Source organism: Cricetulus griseus (genome assembly GCF_003668045.3).
Source record: "Cricetulus griseus strain 17A/GY chromosome 1 unlocalized genomic scaffold, alternate assembly CriGri-PICRH-1.0 chr1_0, whole genome shotgun sequence".
Classification (NCBI taxonomy): Eukaryota; Metazoa; Chordata; class Mammalia; order Rodentia; family Cricetidae; genus Cricetulus; species Cricetulus griseus.
This window is the reverse complement of record NW_023276806.1, coordinates 147,262,494-147,284,182: the sequence shown is the minus strand read 5'-3', so window position 1 is coordinate 147,284,182 and position 21,689 is coordinate 147,262,494. Positions and strand designations below refer to the sequence as shown.

The 21,689-nt window shown below is 36.9% G+C and overlaps 1 protein-coding gene across 1 annotated transcript in view; it reads right to left on the bottom strand.

Annotated features, from left to right (window-relative positions):
* Window positions 1-21,689, bottom strand: part of Otogl (otogelin like) — a 136,465-nt gene that overhangs the window by 96,079 nt on the left and 18,697 nt on the right. Inside the window, exons 8-17 of the mRNA XM_027392463.2 lie at window positions 20,237-20,442; window positions 14,905-15,032; window positions 14,442-14,548; window positions 10,259-10,365; window positions 9,934-10,059; window positions 7,775-7,883; window positions 6,929-6,975; window positions 6,405-6,550; window positions 5,258-5,381; window positions 3,628-3,805 (exon numbers count right to left, since the gene is read on the bottom strand). Coding sequence (XP_027248264.1) covers window positions 3,628-3,805; window positions 5,258-5,381; window positions 6,405-6,550; window positions 6,929-6,975; window positions 7,775-7,883; window positions 9,934-10,059; window positions 10,259-10,365; window positions 14,442-14,548; window positions 14,905-15,032; window positions 20,237-20,442 — 1,278 coding nt within the window. The remainder of the gene's footprint in view (window positions 1-3,627; window positions 3,806-5,257; window positions 5,382-6,404; window positions 6,551-6,928; window positions 6,976-7,774; window positions 7,884-9,933; window positions 10,060-10,258; window positions 10,366-14,441; window positions 14,549-14,904; window positions 15,033-20,236; window positions 20,443-21,689) is intronic.

The window sequence follows — 21,689 nt, the reverse complement described above, 5'->3', positions numbered from 1 at the left end:
ACTTACTAAGTGATTTTCCTATCGGGCACTGTGCCAGATTCTGTGAAGTCTACTTATGTGGATCAAAGCAGATCCATTCTCCTGAAGGACATGTAGGCCTGTGCTCATAGCTACAATGTCTCTGAATGGAAGTAGAGGCTTGGCCTCTACTCTCATAGACCCTTGAAGATGAGTGCTTCGGTTACCATCTATCTGAGAGCACTTCTTCAATGCCAGAGAAAGAAGAAGAAAAATGGTGCACAGGACACTGCATGAAGTTTACCCTTGTCTCCCTCACCCTTTCCTTCTTTTGCCTCTCAACAAGCTCCCAGAATGCTATTAATAAACCTGACATACAAGTTTCATTTTGTTCAGATGAAGGTATTAAGATTCAAGAAACTGCCTGAGTTCTATTAATGTCCCTCTCCTTTCCTCCCCGGCCTCCCTTCTCCCTGCCTCCTCCCAGGGAAAGCAAAATATCTCAGAGTTCCCAGGAGGAACTACCCAGAGCCTGGCTCTCTTATTACATTTAGTTGACTTAAAACAATAAATTTGTTAAAGATAGGCACTAGAATGTAGGCCTGTTTATTTATTGTATTTCACTTTATAAAATGGCCTTTATACTTGACTTACTCTAACAGGGCATGTAAAATAAATTCCCAATTAATATTTTTCCATTAAACTATGTTTGTAGACCGGCATTAACCTTTGCCAAGTAAAGAATTTTAACTACTTTATGTTCAAGAGTTATCTCTGCCTGAAATATTATCCTGCATTCTTATCGCACCCGAATGTTTATGCATGGAGGAGACTGGTGCCTGGAGAGTGGCAGACAGATCCACCATCTGTTAAACACTGACTGCTAACCCATTCTGACAAACAAGGCCGAGAAAGAGGGCTTAATGTCTCTTCTGGACATCTGAACCAAGCCTCCTAGCATGGTTTCTGTCTTGAAAATGTGACAGCTACATTGTTATTCCAACTTCAAGTAAATAAAAAAAAATCTAAAAGCAAATAAATTACATGAGAGATAATGTAAAATAAACTTCACTTTTTAAACCTTTAATTAAAATGTCAGCTCCCATTGCCCATTCAGTGCCCTTCTTGGTGCACTGTTAAAAACCCTGTTCCATTCAGTTGACTCTCCAAGATGGACAAGTCCTGTGATTGATTACAGGGACCAAAGGCACTGCTCACAACTCTGGCAGTCTGGTTCAAAAACTGATAAGTGTTACATACTCTTCTTGCAGCTAATCCAGATGTTACTTCAGCTAGATATAACAAAATTTTTAAAAGTAAATAATGTCTGCCTGGGTTAAATATTAAACCGGAGCTCATGATCAAGATTACAAAGGGAAGAACCACAAAGGGTAAGATTATGTATGAAGGTATTTGAGGGAAAAATCACATGCTATTTAGAGAACCACTCTTCTATGACATGTTCCCTGGATGCTCAGCCCACAGTGACTCTAAACTTATACTCTTTTTCTGGCTATGGCCACAAAGTGCAACATTTATTGTTTCGAGATTACCTCCATATATTATCTGCATTGATGGTTGTTGCCTCACCTATCACTAAATATTTCTTCATTGGAATCTTTTGTATAGATATTATCATAGCCACCTTAAAATTGTATGTATTTAGGATGTACAACATAATCCTTATATTTTTGGTTGTGAGCCTAGCCTTCAATGACTGAGCTATCCCTCCAGTCCTACATCATAATTCTTTAAAGTGGCATGTATCCACTATGCAATGGTTAAGCCAAGCTAATGGACATAGGTATCACCTCGTATACTTGTCATTACTGCATAAAAATATTTGCCATTTAGCCTCTTAGCAATTTTCAAGCATCTAACACACTGGCTCTTGGGACTGTGCTGAAGGACAGGTCTTTCTCTATTCATCCACTGATCAATAACTCCCTTCCATTAATCCTACCTTCAGCTCCCAACCACTCCTGACAGCCATCAGAGCTGCTATTTTTTAATTCCATGTTTCTCAATGGATAAAATCCCTTCCTGACAGCGTAACATCAGTCTGTGGAGGATGATGGAACCAAGTCATGCCACGTAACTGGTTCCCAGTGGGCTTCAGGCCAAATGACTAGTATTCATCCCATGACCCTGAACCAAGAACTGCTGATTCTCATGGGTATAGCAATGCATATCCTCATGCCCAGGGTGACAGGCAAACTTCATTGCTTTTCTGCCAAAGCAACACCAGCTTTCCTTAAATTCCAATGAACTTAGATGCCGATATTTGTCTCATAGCTAACAGTAGTACCAAATAACACCAGTACTTACTGTAATTAACAATTAATACAAATGACATTAAGATTTTCAAAAAGGTTGAAAGTTTCTAAGAGCAGACAATTCAAACTTGATATGGAGCAGAGGCAAGCACAGGAAGCAACAGGTAGCCACATCCTGAGTCACATTGCATAAATCCAAGCCAGGCTCCAGAATGTGGGCTAGGTCATAGTTTCTTAAACTTTGGTCATGACACATATGGAGCCATTCAGATGAAAAGGGGTCATGAAAAGTTTGGCAACTGTCAAAGGCTTCAGAATGTGAAACCACCCAAACTAAATTCCAAGACAAATGAAGTCACATGTGGTGTGTGTACCTATAATACAGTGCTTTGGAAACACTTGTGTGGTATTGCATGACTCTACTGCAACTTCGGCTCTGAACACACAACACACATTTTGCACTCCACAAACTTCCATGCCACACAACATCAACAAATGTTGCTCAGAACACCTCATCTCAGACTTGAGAATACTGTATGTTGTGAATTACAATGTTTAAAATGTACAAAGATTTTTATTCTTACACAAACATATGGCTTTGTCTTAGACAACATATTTTTAATATTCTCCTACCACCATTCCGCCATGTAAATATCAATGGATCTTTGAGCTGTATTGTGTTAGAATGTTTGCTTTTTAAGTACTACTATTTTTCTTGTTGATTTGAGTCTTCTTTTAAAAGTCATTAACTTTTGACTTGAATTTAGGACAAATTTTTCAAGAACATCTGAAATGACCTTAAACACATCTCTGCCATTTTATACTACATAACTATGCGAATTGGTATTCTCAGTATTGATGATTATAAAATCAAAATACTGAGTGAATCTGGAGGATGTGAAAGACGCTGCATGTCCCGCAGTATGGCATACTCAATTCAATTCTTTGGGTAAAAGTGAACAAACACATTCATCTTCTTACTATGCAAATGATAAACTTATATTATAGCAAAGGATTGTTTCAAATAATTCTCCTTATAGTTTATTATCTCCGTATGTTTGATACATATTCCTATTTTATGTATTTATATACCCGGGACTGCATACAATTTAATGAATAAAAAGGGTCTTGAGTGGGAAAACTAAGAAACCCTAAGATCAATGACCTTGAATGACTTCATTGTTCCCGTGGGGTCTTAGTTTCTTCTCTAATTAACGAAACAAGGACACTAATTGTGAGGAGATAGCTATACAAGTTAAATACTATGATATATGTGAAGCACTTAGCCAGTGACTGCTGACCTCCTATCAGTTATGTAAACATTTATAATGAATCTCTCTCTTCTAAACTGACAGTCATTAAACTCAATGAGCTGTGCATAAATCATACTTACAGAAAGTCATCCCGGATGTTTCCATTAAAGGTGCCACACAGACCTAATGTCCTCCTTTTCCACTCACTGGAGAGCTGAATGTAAATTCTTTCTCCATCAATGGCAAACAAAATCTTTAAACCAAACGTGGTTCTTAGAAGAATGAATAAGGACGACAGAGTTTGAATTTCCACAATGCCTTCAGGAAAAGAACACGTATAAATCAGTGTTGTCACATATAGGCAGTGTACTGAAGTGACAGAGGATAACACTAGGCCTCTCTTTCTATGACACCTGGAAGTGGGTACTCAGCTGACAGATCTTGCCTATGCTCCAGGAATAAATCTTTCCCCCGTGGCTGATTGCTTTTCTCTTGTTTCCTTTTCTCTGACACTTTCCCAGTCTTCAGCAAGTATTTCTTATAGACTGTTGTCCACATGTAATTTCCATTGTCAAACATCTCCAAGAGTGGATAGGTCTTAGATATTTAAATTCTAATCACCTTTTTCATAGTGTGTGTGTTTCTGTTTGTGGTGTATATGTATATGCATGTGTGTGGTACGGGTGGATAGTGTAGCAGAAATGTGGTGTGGGATTTTAGGGGGAGTATGAGGTGAAGGCATGGTGTGTGATATGTGTGTATGTGTACATTTGTGTGTATGTGTCATTTGCTTATGTTGTATGTGGGTGCAGTGTGTGAGTATATGTACGTGTGTGTGTGATGTGGTATAATATGGTATGTTATCCTAAAGTGGCCATGATCCATTAGGAAGTATCAGTTTCCTCAAAACTTTTTCATATTTTTGTGGTGAATGCCAACAAAAAAAATGGAAAGCATAGCTCTTGATGATCACTATTTTATGAGACACAATTATAGACAAAACCATGTTCAAAACTGAACTAGTGACTTTGTCACCAAAAGCTCTTCCTTGCTCTGATGCCAATTTTTTCAAAGATTTTAAATTTCTCAACATGGTCCCTAAGGCCACAAATGTGAAAAATGACTTTTCTTAGCATGATACCTGCGTAACATTGGCATGTGATTTGTAACACAAGCTGAAACATTCCTAAGAGTTTTCACTGTGAGAGTCAAAGAATATTCTTAATATCTATGTTTCAATGCAGACATAAACAAAGTCCATCTCGGGAAACTACCACATACGAAGCCGTCTACATGTTGCTCGTACTGCACCCGCGTTCTTAATGTCAGCCCTGGATAGTCTCTGTTGACCCTGTCCAGGACACAGCAATGTCAATCCAGCCATAGTGTCCCCTAAACCAGCTTCACACACCTGCCCCTCTCTTCACTGCATGAAACACTACATCATCTTTTTAGTCCTCAGAATGGCTCAGCTTCAAATGCTATCCTGACCCTGGAAGCCCCTTCCCCTGGGTTGGGTGGGCTACTCCTCATTTAAACCCACAAAGTCCTATGCAAATCTTTGAGTCCATCTCATTTTATCTTGAGAATCTGTTTGCTTATGCAAATTCTACACCACTTGAGAAAAATAAGCAACACTGTGGCCTCCAGTATTTTTGGTGAAGTGACACAAGCACCCTGTAAATGTTCTGTCAACCACCAAGAGGGAAAATGGGCCCCGTAGGTTGTGTGTGTTATCCATGATGATGTCCTCACTGCTTTGCTTCTTACCGTTCAGAGTGAAGCCTTGGTTGGGGCTGGTGAGGATCTGGCCTCCCCTACTGAGTGTCACTTGTTTGTTAAAGTCATCCTCCAGGATTAGAGTTATCGACTGAAGGCAGACCAAACCCAGGTTCTGCATAAAAGTCAAAGTATTGTGAGAGAAAGAGAGAGTCAGAGGCAAGGAAGGTGGGAGAGGGAGGGAGGGAGCATGGAAGACAGAGAAACAGTATGTACAAATAAGAATTTCGGGTACATATGGAGGCTTTGATGTTAATGATAGATATGGTGAAGCAACTGGTACATAATCTGTTTCATGTAAGCCCACCCCTAGCAATATACTATTTGCTATGATATATCAATTATAACATACATATATTACATAAAATGTTTATAATACAACATTTTCAATCAAGTATCAGTAATTAGTTTTCATAATACATGGTTTATCACTTAATTAGTATAACTGACAAAATTGTCAAGAAAGACAATTATATTGTATAACCAAGCAATTTAGGACTAATTATAAAGCTAATGAAAACACTAATAAGCTGAAGTAGTTGTTTCTGTGTGATTTTCTGTGATGTCCTTAAACCCTCTGGCTCCTACAATCCTCCCTCCCCCTCTTCTGCAGGATTCCCCAAGCTGATTATTAAAGATGTTGGCAAATTTTTGAAACTACCCTTTCATTTTTCAACAAATTATTGATATATTTCTTTAAAGAAAAGATCCAACATAAATATTGTAATGCATCAAAGAATTACATATTATATATTCTTTTAGAATATGAAACATACTGGATGCTATACAAAATAATACCCAGTTACACAGATAGTTTGGGAGTAAAGTAAGGCTTAGTCCTATAGTGAAATAATGCATTAAGTTTTCAAAAGGTAACATACATAAATAACCTTTAGTTATTTTGTTTTCAAATGTAAATATATCTAAAAATCAAGGTTCATCACATCATCAATATATGTCATAACTGATGGTGAGCATTATTCATTCTTTTCTGACATATTAAGAATGACATCTTAATAATCAATACATTGATAATAATGATATATTTTATTAATTAATGTTGCCACTTAACCAGGATGTGAGGTTGGATTTTGAAATGTGATTACTCCCCTTCTTACTGTTGGGAGTGTGCGCTTACCTGTTCACAGTGAGCTTTCTGTAAAGTAATTGTGAATTTATCTTTTCCAGTCCCTTTCACAAGGATGTACTGGCACAAGCCAATGAAAGAATAATGGCGCCCATCAAAAGTGGTAAAATGAGAATCACCCACAACAGAGCACTGAACTATCAAAAATAAAGAAGAAGATAGAGGATGGGAAAAAAGTGTGTTAATTCCTGACAAACAAGAGAATGACTTAGGATAAATAGGCACACCTCAAAAGAAAATCAAAAGTTACTTTCATTTAAAAATTACTAAATAATAGTTTTTCCATGTGGTTTTAGGCATTATATTCACCCATTTTAACAAAATTTTTACCAAAGTTGCCTATTAGATGATAGCGTTATTCAATTTTCCAAGTATCCTCTATATGTAAATTTTATGTTATTATATTCTTTGATGCATATATGAGATACATTCACAAAAAACTGTTGTTTTTCCTTCCAAGTCAAAAAATATTTTTGAAGATTTTAAGATTTTTTTTCAATAGTTGAAAAGATTACCTGGACAGTCATGCTCAGTGCAGTTCCAAACTCCACCAACACATACACTAAATAAAATCACAAAGATATTAGCCTGGCACAGAAATTTTGCTGACATTTGCCTCAATATATTGATTAATACAAAAAATATAGTAGGTTCTTTATTTCCTAACTAGAAAAACTTCTCTTAAAAAGTGGGACTAATTGTTATGAACTGGATGGTTCATAAATGGCTACCTATTATTATGTATTTAATGTCATCACAGTCAAGAGGAAAGAGGCACCTTCTTGTATAAGAACCAGGCTTCTTCCCACCTGACAAAGGGAGGGGCTTCTGAGGAAACAAAGTGTCCCTGATGATGTCAGCACCTAAGAACAAGATAGATTATATGATTGCATGTCTTTTGTGTAGGCTGTCACAAACACAAAGAGCCATGGTCATGCAGCCTTCTGTTTTTGCCTGGGAGTGTCCCAGAGGAATTCTTCATGCCTGAGCTAGTTTAATAAAGAATTGCAAATCTTGCTGATCATGATCAAATATTGGCAAAAGATAGTCACTCTATAAAGTATCCAGTACGGAAACCCAAGAACACCATCTAGTTCTAAGAATAAAAGCATGTGTTATTTAATGATTATGAAAACAAAATGGGATGAGCGGCACATGGGCATAGGATTTTTATGAAATTACCAAGGAAAGTAGTAAGGATATAAACAAAAGATAATGAACCTGTGGAGTTAAAATAAAATACAAACTGTATCTCAGAATTCACAGATTAAGCAGTGGGTAGACTGCAAGATACCTGTCATGACCAAGTTGTTAAAGAGACCAGAACCCAAAAAATTATTCTCTACCCATTGACCACTTACCACTCGGTGCACTCTTGTTCAATTTTTGAGCCAACTGAATAAGCTAACCCATGGAAACTACACGGGCAACTTTCCAAAGAGATGCAAGTCCCATTGTCCATTATGAGTCCTGTTGGAGAAAAATTTATGTCACAATCTCAAAAGAAATAGTAAGAGTTACATTCTTTGAACATATAACAATTCAATCAAATGTTGACACCTTGCTTATAGCAGGTGCTAGAAACAAAAACTCCTTGACTGTCAGGGAGGATTCTATCAACGTGGCTTTCAGTCAGTGTCTACCTCATGAAGGTTTATTTCAACGAATTTCAACTTTGATTTCCTGTAACTTACCACCAAAACCTCAAAGCCTACCAAGGAAAAGAGAGTAAATTCAAAAGTACTTTCTGGAATTTAAGAGAAGAGAAAGAAAGAAAGGAGAATATATCCTTAGTTTATGTTCTGTTCAGTCCAAGGTAAAAGAGACTTAAAATATTGTCCTGCAAGCACTAAGGAGCAGTGCTACTCAGAGGTCCAATGCTGTGCATTTGTTATATCTTTGTGAAGGTAAATGAGTATGGAGAAGAATTTAAATCAGGTTTCCATCTACGGGCCTTTTTCATAGCAAGTTTCTACAGGAAAGGGGATTGGCCTAGCGTAGCACAAGGATTTATGCCCTGGAGGCACTTCCTTACCCAGTATTTGACTATAAGCAAACACCTCAAGACTGCCACTGGTTTGCTGTACTGCTTCATCAGAAAAGAGGCTAGGAAAATCACTTCACACTTTAAATTTGTTTCTTTGTGAGACCTGGAGATTGATAGGGGTCTTTTGCATACTATGGAAGTACTTTATCACTGAGCTGCATGCCCAGGCTGCTTTTAACTAGTCTGTATTTGTCTTAAGGGTGGGGAACATGCTGGCCTGCGAATGTGGCTCAGAAGGTAAAGTGCTTGCTGTGAACGCATAGGGATGGAGTTTGGATCTACAGAATGCAGAAAAGCCAGGCCTAGCGATGATGCACCCCCCACAATCCCAGCCCTGAGTTATTGAACAGATGGATCCCAGAACTTGGTAGTCAGCCAGTCCCGCCAAAATGGCAAGCTCCGTGGTTCAGAAAAAGGCCCATCTCCAAAATCCAGGTGGAAGATAATAAAGAAGTACACATTGTTATGATAAAGCGTGAGGGGAAACTTGGAGGACTCCATGGCAGGTTAGGGTGACCAGGGGGGACAAACATGCCAAGCAGACAGAGGTTGTGAGAAGTTTTATTGGAAAGGAAAAGGGGGGAAAGGAAAGAGAAAAGAGGTAAAGACACAGAGACAGAGACAGAGACAGAGACAGAGACAGAGACAGAGACAGAGATAGAGACAGAGACAGAGACAGAGAGGACAGAAGCGAAGAGGGGAGAGAGGAAAAAGTCCTGTCTGCCCCAAAGGAACAGCAAGAAAGAGAGCGTGAAAGAGAGAATAAGGGGGCAGGGGCCTTTCTTTTAAAGGGGTCCTTTGCGTGCTGACCAGAGTACTGCTTGAGTGCATTCTGCCAGGTGACAGAGGCAGGCCAGCATAATGCCTGAATCCTAACATACAGCAGCATCAATCCCTGGCTCTCCTGACACACACACACAATACATTACCCACATGCATGCTCAAAGAAAGAGACAGAAGAGAGAGAGAGAGAGAGAGAGAGAGAGAGAGAGAGAGAGAGAGAGAGAGAGAGAGAGAGAGAGAAAGTTCTAAAAATGACTTCAGCCTTCTTTATAAATGTCTATCCATACAATAACTTGAAACTTTACTTCTATCATTTGTGGTTATTTTTGTTTCAAATATTAAAACTACACTAGAACTAAAATATTATAATGGAAAAATGTGAAGGCTCTTTCCTAAACTCACTTTCATTGTCCAGGAAATAAAAATGTATAAAGTACTACTACATAATGAAAGAATACACTCATTACCTTTGGAATTAAAAATAGTAGATTCCAAGTTTCTGAATATTTTACAAAATTAAAAAAATTATTAAAGAAGAGCAAATATCCCCCTCAGTCACTTCAAGGACTTAATGCTACAACCAATAGCTCTGATGTCTAAGGAACGAACAGCAAGACCAAGATGTGGTCTTCATACAACCAAGTACTACTTCAGAGGAGTGCAGGAATGCTTTCTTCCTAAGGAGCTTACCATCAGCACAATAGCATCCATCAAGGCAGTGAAGATTGCTCCCAAGACACTGCTTCTCAAATGTGCAGCTCGGGGGGCAACAACTGATGCAATCCCGGTGGACAAAGCTGTCATCACATTTATCAGCTGCAATAGGCAGATAATGAGCTACAAGTCAATTTTATCCTCTTTCCAAAAAAGTGTTTAGGAAAATAGGTAAATTTAGAATATGTTGGCAATTTTAAAAATTTTTGCAATGTGTTAGTTTTGAGAAGTTAGGTAAACTGAATTTGAGGACAAGACTGAAAATTTTGTAAAATACATGGCTTGAAAGCTACAAACATACTGCATGCTGGGAAGTCATCCCTCCAGTCTTGAATGGGGAAGCCAGCATGGGAACAGGCTCTTGCGTACTCAGTGGCTGCTCGACAGTAAGTTTCATCATCATCAGTTCTAGAAAGAAAAAAAAAAAAACAAGCCAGGGTCACTTAGGAATTTAGAGAGAATTCTGCCTTGGACCCACTGAGTCTTAAAAGCAATAAGGGTCTAGTGAATACACTAATATTTGTTGACTTCAACGTGTATCTTCCATGTGACATATCTCATGTTGAGAACACACATACGAGACATCCTAGATGAATACACCCACCTAAATGTAGTACAATGTATGTCAACACCTTTACCAAAGCCTTTCAATAAATTGAACACTTTTTCTACGGGTCAAGTAAAAATTATAATGAAAAGTATTGATATTTAAAATTTTAAAATCTTCATATGTGTTTTTACTTCTACACAAAATATTCCAGAAATTTTAGAGTTTAATGGTTATTAAATCCTGATAGAAATTTAAATGAAATTAAAACAGAAAAATTGTATCTACAAAATAGCAAGGATGAGCATTTTTCAAACAGCTCACTCTGAAATGCCCAAAAGTCCATGGCCCTCCTAAGGATCACACTCATCCTGTAGTGGTCCTTGCCATAACAGTCCAAAATATTTTTAAAGACTTTTAATAAATAACATTTCACAAGATTTAAAAGGAGATTTTACAGCCCTTTCACTGAAGCTAGACATTTTTACAACATTGCCACAAGTAAATTATCTCTAATTATTTTTCTTGCAATCACTTTAGAAGCTCTCTAAACAATAATTTCTTATGGGATCTGCCAGTTCCCAAAGCAGATTAACAAGGCGCTTTCAAAATAAACAGGTTTCTAACAAGGTAGCAGGCTTGGTTTTCAACCCAATCCATGCTCAAAATTGGATAGTTAAGCATCTTAAAAGATAATGACCGTAAGAATGTTCCATTTTGTGACTCCTAACATTTTCAGTCTTTGTTATAAAAAACACATTCTTAAATTGCCCTTATTCTGTGCTACTGTAATTGGAGACAAGTAGCTTATCTAATCCAATTAACTGAGCTTTCGGAGGCAAAAGAGAAACCTGTCCATATAACTAACTATAGGGGCTCAGAAAAATCCTAAAGGTACAAAACAGAAAAGTCTTTCTGAAAAGGAGTATATGTCAAATATTGTTGAGTTTCTGAAAGAGATTTACCTTCAAATCTCCTAGTTTACCTTAAAAGGTGTGAGTGTTCCCTACAATTAGTAGTCATTTTGAAAGTTAACACAGAAAGCAGTTTGGAGCTTGCCAAATGATGAAACAAGTATTACAATATCTGTTATTTACTGAGAATCTATGTTACTCCAGGATCCACACACAGCACACAGTCTTGTGGCACCTAATGAAACTATCAAATTGGGTAAGAAGGAATTTATTAGCCGAACTTACTGGGAGGAAATGAGCTTATTTTCCATTTGGTTGTTAACTTTAATGAGAAGAGAAAGTGTTAACTAATAGTTGTTTCTAATTCAATTGACTTTGACATGCCAAAAATTAAAAATCCTTTCTTTGCTGCCAGGTTTTTAGAAGCAAACCCAGAAGGCATAATTACAAGGACTGTATTGTTCCCATCCCAATGCTCTCTACTGTGAAGCCTTATATGCAGTCCTTGATCCCTTTGTGTCCATCACAAGCAGGAGGCATGAAGTGTGCCCTTGCTGAGAACCTGCTTCCCTAACCCACTGGAGTTTAGGTTTTTGTGGTAGAGACTATGTGGGAATGATTTCTATGTTTCCATATGTGTCACATTGCTTAGCTATGAAGCACAAAAGACAGGTGTCTGGTCAATGTCAATGAGTCATCATGTCAGAAGCAAGAAATGAATGTGTGTCCCAGGCAATTCACCTTTTCATTGAACGGGATCTTTCTGAATCAGTTCCGTAGTACAGGAAAAGAAAAGAGTCATTCATAGAGGTGTGCCCTGAAGGAAATACCAGGAGAAGTGGAGTTTCCCATTTCTGTTTTAACAATGTCCACTAAACTCAACCACAATGTCCTACTTCCTGTATGACCTGCCTGTACCCCAACCCAGTCTTTCCACCACCAACACATCTTAAGGGTCAGCTAGTTTAAACCACTACAAGCTATTTCTCTATCTTACTGTTCTGTTCCATTTGTCCTGGAGAAGGCAAAATCAGAGATCCAGAATAAATAAAATTAAATTTAAAAGTTGAAAGTTTATATGACATGGCTATAGGTGAGGAATACTTTTATTTCTAGTTTCCCCTTTTTTTCATTATTAGAACCTTGCATATTCCTGGATGTATAAACGTTCTGCAAGAGGCATTACTGCCTTCTGTTTATCTAGGTATGGCCTTGTTTCTACATTCTGGTTCAAAAGGCTAAGAATGTGGGCTGTATATGAATCTTCCAGGTCAAAAATGCTATCCCTTTGTTTTTTTCTCGCTTTCTGACAGCTAACATGAAGACATAAGAGGAGCCAGTTTGGAACTTGAAATTGAGAATAGTAACAAGGACATCATGTATCAACAAGACTGCAAAGTCACTGTGAAGTTTATGGAACAGATCCATGATGTTAATCCAAGAGCAATTACTGGCTTGAACTTTTAAATGGGAGAAGTATAAACATTCCATTTAAGTTTATTCACTGTTACTTTGGCTATTGAAGCAGCCAAATTAATGAATAGAGAGTGATTTTCTTGAATATGCCAAATGATGCTTTATCTCAGCCTACGAAAAGAAATGGGTGTTAAAGATGCCTATGACAAAGCAATTTAGGAAAATTTGAAACAATGGACACAAACTACTGTAGGGAAAATAATTTTTAATTCTATATAAACAGGGAAATAAGGGACAAGGTCAGTTTGAGTAAAAGAACAAAGACATAACAATTGGTGCTTACTTTTTAAAAGAGAGGGAAGAATTTTTTCAAAAGTACATCATAAGGTTTCTGGCCATCTGTGAAGAATCTAATTGAGAACTTTGTACTTGTTTAGGAACCCCTGGATTTAGAGAGCATCTATACAAATCAAGGCATGACTGTACTCTACTCAAAACCAAGTCATAAAGCCAATCAGTGTATTCTAATATTTAGAAAACATCAGTATATTCAATACATTGTTATATAAAAAATTGATCTAAAGAAGAGTATTTACAGGTAACATAATTTCAATACTATTTCTATTTTTTATTACCTTTGATAAAAGTAAGGATCTGAACAAGCTACCAAAAACTCAAATGACTTTACTTGACCAAAAACTAGTCCACTGTTCTACAAAAAATATTCAAGTATACTATTTATATTTCTTGGGGCTCATTAAATATTCAGATATACAAAATCCTTAAAGTACTCTTGAATCTTCAAGGTGACTAATCACATATACTTGATAATTGAAAATGAACAAAAATTAAAAATAGTTGAACAATGGGCAATTTGTCTTAAGTTCTATTATAACACAGTGTGATCAATTTGTTGCCTAGACAACTTCCTATTCTGGCTGCTGTTAACCTGGAACAACATAAAACAATCTGCAACTATGAATAGAAAAACATTAAAGGTTCATTTCTAGTCATCTCCAATTGAAATTAAGCATTTCCTACAATTGTTCATAAAGGCATCAATCAAATTACAAAATGTTATTAGCAACATATGTGACTTTGTCAGCAATATGTCTCATTTATTTTTCATGTATTCTCATTTCTCATTATAATTGTAGAAATTACAAATTATTGTTTGCACCCATGATGTCAAATTTCAGAAGTTATTAAATATGAAACATATTTGAAAGCACATATGTATATTAGAAATTGATTCCTTTCACTCCGGATGACTATCTCATGAGTTTCCTTCATAATATTGTTTTATTTTGAGGACTTTAAGCATCATTGCACAGAAGTTTCTATAGACATCTCTAGAATCTAAAAAAGGGCCAGTGGCACAAAATATTTAAAAGCCACTGGATTCTACTCCTGATACATAAAACATTTAACTACCTACTAGTCAGTCAGCTTCTAATAACTAACTGTTGGACCATTTGGGGCTTTCCGTTTAGCACTCCATGGCAAGCTGCTGACATGGCTATGTCACAGAAGTACATCTGCTCTTGGGTTTGTTGTTTGTTTGTTTTTCATATAAATATGTTGCAAATGCCAACTGTTTTACTTACTTGCACAGATCATTAACACAGCTGGCAATATATAAGTATGGATCGATGTATTCGTGGCAGCTCAGGAAAGGGAACTGCAACAATATCTGGCATTTAAAGAAGATTGCCTGTGTAAAAAACAGATGCCGATCATCAGAACAACCTCACTGGTACATGAGACTTCATGCTTCTACTTGGTACTAGTCTACTTGCCGAACTCTCTGTTCTCATCAGGAAAGGGAAGATAATGTACACTCATAATTTTGCAATGAACAATTTTCAAGCTACATATTTTTTAATTACTGCATTGATGAATTACATTATACCCACTATTTCTGAAATTAATGTGAACTTATTCCATATTGCAATTACATAATCTCAATTCAATCTTAATTATACTATATTTGCACTAAAATGGTGCTAAATATGCATAAAGATTTGTATTAAGTCCAACATGCTCAAATTCCTTTTATATTAAGCTTACCTCAAATGCTGGCATTCCACTGGAACATGGATTTGGAAAGTCTGAGGGAGTGGGTATACATTTAGGATCATCTAGAGTTTGCACCATCCAGCTATTTGCAAACATAGCAATGTCTTCTGTGTAGTCTTCTATTGCAAACAAACAAAACAGTGTTGTATCAGAGGCATTTTCACAAACCTTATTAAAATTGTTCTTCCAAGACAAGAGGAGGTCTCAGTCTGTAAATGTTGGCCACATGGGTATGGAAACCTGAGTCTGATCACCAGAACCCATGTAAACATGTGGGGCACAGTGGTGCACTCTTGTAATTCTAATTCTGGAGAGGCTGATAAAAATAAATCCCCGGGGCACACTGGCCAGAAAGTTCAGAATACTTGATGGGTTCCAGGACAGTGAGAGACCCTGCTTCAAGGGAGGTGGATAGTGTTCTTGAGAATGAAATCTGAGGTTGTCCTCTGGTCTCCACAAGTAAATGCACACATGTGCACACACATACACACACACACACACACACACACACACACACACACACATCTACACGTGCACGAACATGCACACAAATGAACATACACCACATACACAAACACAGGCACATATTTTAAAAGTCTTCTTCTAACAACAACAAAATATAATGAAACAATAAAAACATTTGGAAAACATACATACAGGCTATGAAATACTAGAAAAGAACCCAGATAAAATAATGCTAAGAAATGAATCTATTTCATCTAAATATGATGAACAGTGGACTGAACCACACCTCAAAAGGGTACTGGAATTAAGAAGTCCACCTGATGCCAGAATAATTAACTGGGCAAGATTTAGAAGTTCATAGGTGATCCAACAGACATTCAGTGTTGAATGCCCTGCAACAGATCAAGATTATGTTGCATCACCACCTAGCCTTTGAATAAGTTGAAGACAAGTTATGGAAATTAATCCTGCCCCATATTCAGACAAAGGTTGAATCTCAAATTTCATGGGCTTGGCAGAAACATCTAAGACAGAAGTATTTCAGATGGGAGCTTTGGATTTTCTACCATCCAGACTTGATGTTAATAGGTCAGCCATGGTAGCAATAACTGTACTGATTAACCCAAATCTCAAGTGAAATGTTTCCACACTATTCCTGAGCAATTTAAGATAAGGAAGGTAATATCTGTGGGCTAATAATAAACTCAGGTTAAATGCATTGTTTTCAGGAATGCTTGCTCCTTATGTAATATTCCAAACTTGTCTATAGCCTAAAAGATTGGGCAGGGTGAGCACCTGCCATTCCACCTCATGTCTCCCAACTCATCCTACTGGTCTAGTTCTTGCACAATCCTCTCCAGCCACCTGGTTTGGGAGGTTGCTCGTTCACAACTCAGGGCCCATGATTTCATGGTCCTCGCTCTCCTTCAATACCATTCTTCTTGGGGGCCTGAGCAGAAAGGTCTCAAGCTCTCAGTTTTCATTGGACACAAGTGAGTTCAAGGTCAATCTAGGTAATTTAAAGAGAGTCAATCTCAAAAGAAAAAGAATCCAAGGGTGTAACTTAGTGATAGGACTTTTGCCTAGTATGTACAAGGCCATAAGTTCAATTCCTTCAATTGTAAAAGTGAACAAAATTTTTAAAAACCACTCTTCCATCAGTTTCCTCTCTTTATTTAGGACTCATTTAATGTGAGCCTCTGAAAACAAGTTCTAGATCATTGCCAACAATATCGTTCTAATGTTCTTATCTCATTTCCCACTTTCCATCAAGGCTGCTATTTCTCACAATTATATTTTAATTTGTCTCCTAATTTATTTTACTTTCTAAGACAATAAATGAGAGACCGGCATCACTGTCTTATTGTTGTATCCTTAGTTTAATATCTAACATATATCACATGCTCAAAATATATTTGCTAAATAAATGAATGAAAAGATAGATGAATGTTCATTATTTATTAAATTATATTCTTGATCTTACAAGCATGTCTGACCTTCTTTGTGATCTGTGGAATTGCTGGAAACATTACACACAGAACAAAACCCATTGTAAAATACTTATATAAAAGTAGAAAAACTGATGTTCTCATTAAGTAAGGCTATAGCTATATTTCATTTCAAAATACCACTTTTTAAAGGTCTTAAGACAAAAATATTTTCAAAAAACCAATTATTTCTATTACAAAACAGCCTAGACAATGCCTTAGAGTTTTTTCCTAGCTTCACACATGTAACAAGTTCTACTATATTGCATTAGTAAAACAGTCATCTGTGTTGTTTGTTGTGAGACTTTAAATCCATACCTATTAGCTCAGGAGCCCACTAGACCAGAATTGCAATGCTCCTGTGGAAGATGCTGATAGCAAAATAATTCACTGAGCACAACGGGACACTTTTGATAGTGAAGAAGAACTATTAATTTTCAAGTCACCGAAATAAGATTAAACCAGGACTTTTGTGTTGGTGTGAAGCAAGACCAAGACATGACCTGGGAAAATGGAATTCTGAACTAGATGACAAATTAAATTCTTCCTCCTTGCACAGAAATTCTAAAAAGTTTCATTTCTTTGCAAAGTCACCTTTGAAGGATAAGTAGGAATGCAAAGAGAAATACAGTTTTAATTACTCTTGGGCTCTGCATATTCAACAGTATTCCAACAAACTACCCAACTCTTGATCTGATCAGCAAAATTCAAGCTGAGTTTCAAGCAAACACCAGAGGCAAAGAAGACACGCTCGCCTCTGGAAATTACTTGTAGTTTTACAATCTGGAAGAAATTGAAAAGTAGACTTGTTTTATGACCCTACAACTTATTTTAAATGAGATTCCTTTAATAATTCTACATTTGCTTTGTACCAGATTGTGAAGGGGCCAATTGCTGGTCTTTGTGTTTCCCCCATAGTCATTCAAGTCTGTCGCCTTCCCTCCCGACAGCTCAGCCCTACTTCAGTTCCACTTTGCCAGTCTTACCACTGTTCATCACCTAACAAGATTTTGCTTGTTGCCTTCATTTATTTCACTGCCAAAACCCACTGTCTGCCCCAGAGCTCCTGAGTGGGCTACTCTGCAAAGGATGCCTACCTAGCCCATCTTCCCGTCCCTAACAAGAACAGATGCTGTCTTCCATCTTCACCTCCACACGAAACTCTCTGAATGTCCTGGTAGAAGTCATTCAAAGCAACCTTGTCCAATTCCCACACTAAGAACTGAATTGCTTATTGTGTTCTTCATAAAACTTTGCTAGAGGAAGGAAATTAATCAATAATTGCTATTCGATTGGCTCTGCGTTAGTTCCAAATATTCCTTCCTAACATAGTCTCAAGATTCCAAAGTTGTAAGCCTTTTTTATTCTCAGAACCCAATGGATCACAGTTACCATTTCCCAATGTTCCTGATACTGTACACTTACATTATACTCACAATCATCTGAGCACTTCCATTTACAGTCTCTCATTAGATAGTCACAGACTGGAAGGCACTGAGGACTGTTTTCATTTTTTCTCTTCTACATATGAGGAAAGTGACCCAGTGGAGCTAGGCTCTCTAATCCAGTTCTCAGTGAACTAGCCCTGATTAATTAGGTACCCATGTAATGAGAGTAAAATGTTTGCATTTCACTAAGGACTTGATAAAGATATACACAGACATGTTTCTACTCCTGTGGGATACCTAAAGACAATTACAAGGTAAATAAAGTGGATTGAGTAGTGATATGTGGTGTTCTTCTACATGCTGCGAATATGTGCTGCCTTTATTGGCTGATGAACAAGGCTGTTTTGTCCTATGTCAGGGCAGAATATAGCTAGGCAGCAAATCCAAGCAGAGACAAAGGGAGAAAGAACGCAGAATTGGAGGAAGATGCCAGCAGCCGCCAAGGAAGCAAGACATGTAGAAAACAGGTAACACCAAAGCCATGTGGTGATACATAGATTAATAGAAATGGATTAATTTAAATGTAAGAGCTAGCTAGCAATAAGCCTGAGCCATCAGCCATAAAATCATAGTTAATATATAGCCTCTGAGTGATTATTTTATAAGCAGCTGCAGGACCAGGTGGGAATCAGAAAAGCCTTCCAGCTACAGAGTAGTATCTATGTGCTGGGAAATCTATGTTTGTAGAAATTGTCTCATTTAATCCTTGCCACTCTGTGAAATATATGCTGTCACATCATTAAAATCACAGAATGTAATAATAGCAAAGCAAAATTTTTATCCTACATTCTGACTTGCAGAATACTTACTTTAGAATGTTCTCTTAACACCCATTAAAGTATAACATATATAGACAATTACCATTAACTTGATAATACAAAACAAGCAATATTACATAGCAAATTTTGTTTTAAAGGCAATTGTTTACATGACAATTGTTATTTGCAATTAGTAACATCTAATTCAACTCTAATAGAATTAGCTGTAAACTGTTATACTGGAGGCTGTAACTTTGCTGTATAATTAAGAAAATACTAAGCACCTTACAAGATGATATGAGGGCTAGGAAATAATGTTGCTATAAGATCATATTAAACATTATGACAAATAGTAAAGTATATTTTATTGTCACTGGTTATTCTGTAAGTCCAGAACTAGTATGTTCCTCTTTTACAGCAATGGAAAGATTCAGTGATCCAATCTCAGAAATATGCAAGAGTAGAAACAAGGTACAAGGTCAGGCCTACTGGTACTAAGAACAATGTTCTTTTTTATTTAGCCTCTTTATGTGGGTAGACCTTAATCATGGTTATGGCCTGTGTTCTCTTACTCCTCAGTAGTCTCCAAATAGAAATGGACTCTGTTACTAATGACTCACCAAGGAGAGTTCCATGTCTTAGACTCAATAGGTGACCAGGAAGCCATATAAAACCTTTCCTAGTTGCTATGTGAAGTGGCTAATCCTTTATTTCATCATCTTTATAAACTATCATTTGGCAGTGATTTTAAATTATTACTGTCAAGACTGAATACAAATTAGTTTTTCTCCTGAACTAAATGCATTCAAGCCAAAAGGTTTAAATCACTAGAATATAAACTCCAAGAATGGGGAATTCCAATTTTTGTTCCCTGTAGTTCCCAAGTCACCATGGCAGTATATTTAGTATCCCTGAAACTCCTGATATAAATTGAATACACAATTAACATTTGCTACGTGAACAAGGGTTGCATCTCAACTTAGCAAATGTCCTCAAGTAACCAGAAAATGTTTTCCAACTTGATCTCCCACTTGAAATCACCAAAGTAGACAAATGGTAGCCAGGAATTTTCTGCCATCAGTCAAGTCTTCTGGCTACTAACTGCTCTTGGCCAAAGGAAGAGGACTCCAAATGCACACCCCTTTCTCGTGCTCCAGTTTCCTACCTTGCTGAATCACGAAGTCATCTGACTGAATGCCATTATAGTTTGCACACAAGCCACATGATTTCCCCCTGTGCTCCTCAGACAGTTTGAGGTAAATTCCCGATATTCCATCCCAAGCCAACGAAAAGCCAAAGGTACTTTTCACAAGAATATAGTCAGCTAGCTTCTCGATGTACACCTGGCCAATGGTCTGAGGCAAAGATAACCTGGAAGACAGAACCATGACCAAGGTAGTTATACATGCCATGTTCTCAAGACAACTCAGGTATTAAATAACAGAGAATTTTTACATGGAGTTATTGAAATGAGCTAAACAGGGAGATCACCACGAGGTTTCATTCTATGGGAAATCTCAACATTCTATTTGACAAGTTTAATATTTAAACTAAAAGACAAGGAAGATGCCACTGAGGTAGAGTTAATACTGACAACTTAGAAGTGTTTCAGAACCCAGAAACATACAGCTGAAAATTACATATAATCTTTTCAAGGTGGAAACTAGCTCTATCAAGTTGACAGAATGAGGATTTAAAAAAAAATACTTTTTATCCAGACAGCTAAAGATAATCTAAAAACTCTGTTCAACAGTTCCAAATGGCAAAACATGCAGATGTCCTTGAGTTCTGAATCTATTTCATTTTACTTCCAACCAAAAAGAATTAACCAAATGGACATTGCAAGAGCATAATGAGTCACTTTGAAAACAAAAGAACACTGTCCTCCTTCCATTTATAAATAGTTCAGTAAAGAACAGCTCCTAACCATAAAATAAACTTGAGAAGCTCACTTTTATTAAGGTAGTCATATCAAAATAAATTTATAAAACATGATGCAGGATATGTGGTTAATAGATGTAGTCATAAGTTTCTCCCAAATATTCAAATTAGTAATTTCTGCTCTAGAAAGAGCATGGCTCTATCCAACAAAAACTACAAAAATAAGCAGACTGAGAGATACTTCCCAAAGAAACACTATAAAATATCTCTTACTGCCAGGCGGTGGTGGTACATGCCTTTGATCCCAGCTCTTGGGAGGCAGAGGCAGGCAGATCTCTGTGAGTTCAAGGTCAGCCTGGTCTACAAGAGCTAGTTCCAGGACAGCCTCCAAAGCCACAGAGAAACCCTATTTCGATAAACAAAAAAAAAGAAAACAAAAATCTCTTACCATTTATGCAAAACTTTTTTACATATAAATATTTATAGAAAATAATTACAAGCAAAGAGAAATAACAATGAATTGTAATTAGAGAATAAAAGACTAGTTCACATAAATGTTACAATTAAAAGCTAATGTAAAGAATTCATAGTAAAAGTCAGTATGAAACAACAATGAAAATATTACTTGTTTGAATTTACAAGTTTATAAAAATCAGTATTTCAAAAGAGTGAATCATATTTTATAAACATATTTTACAATAATGAGATGCTAAATTGTGGGAGGAGTAGCTCTGGTG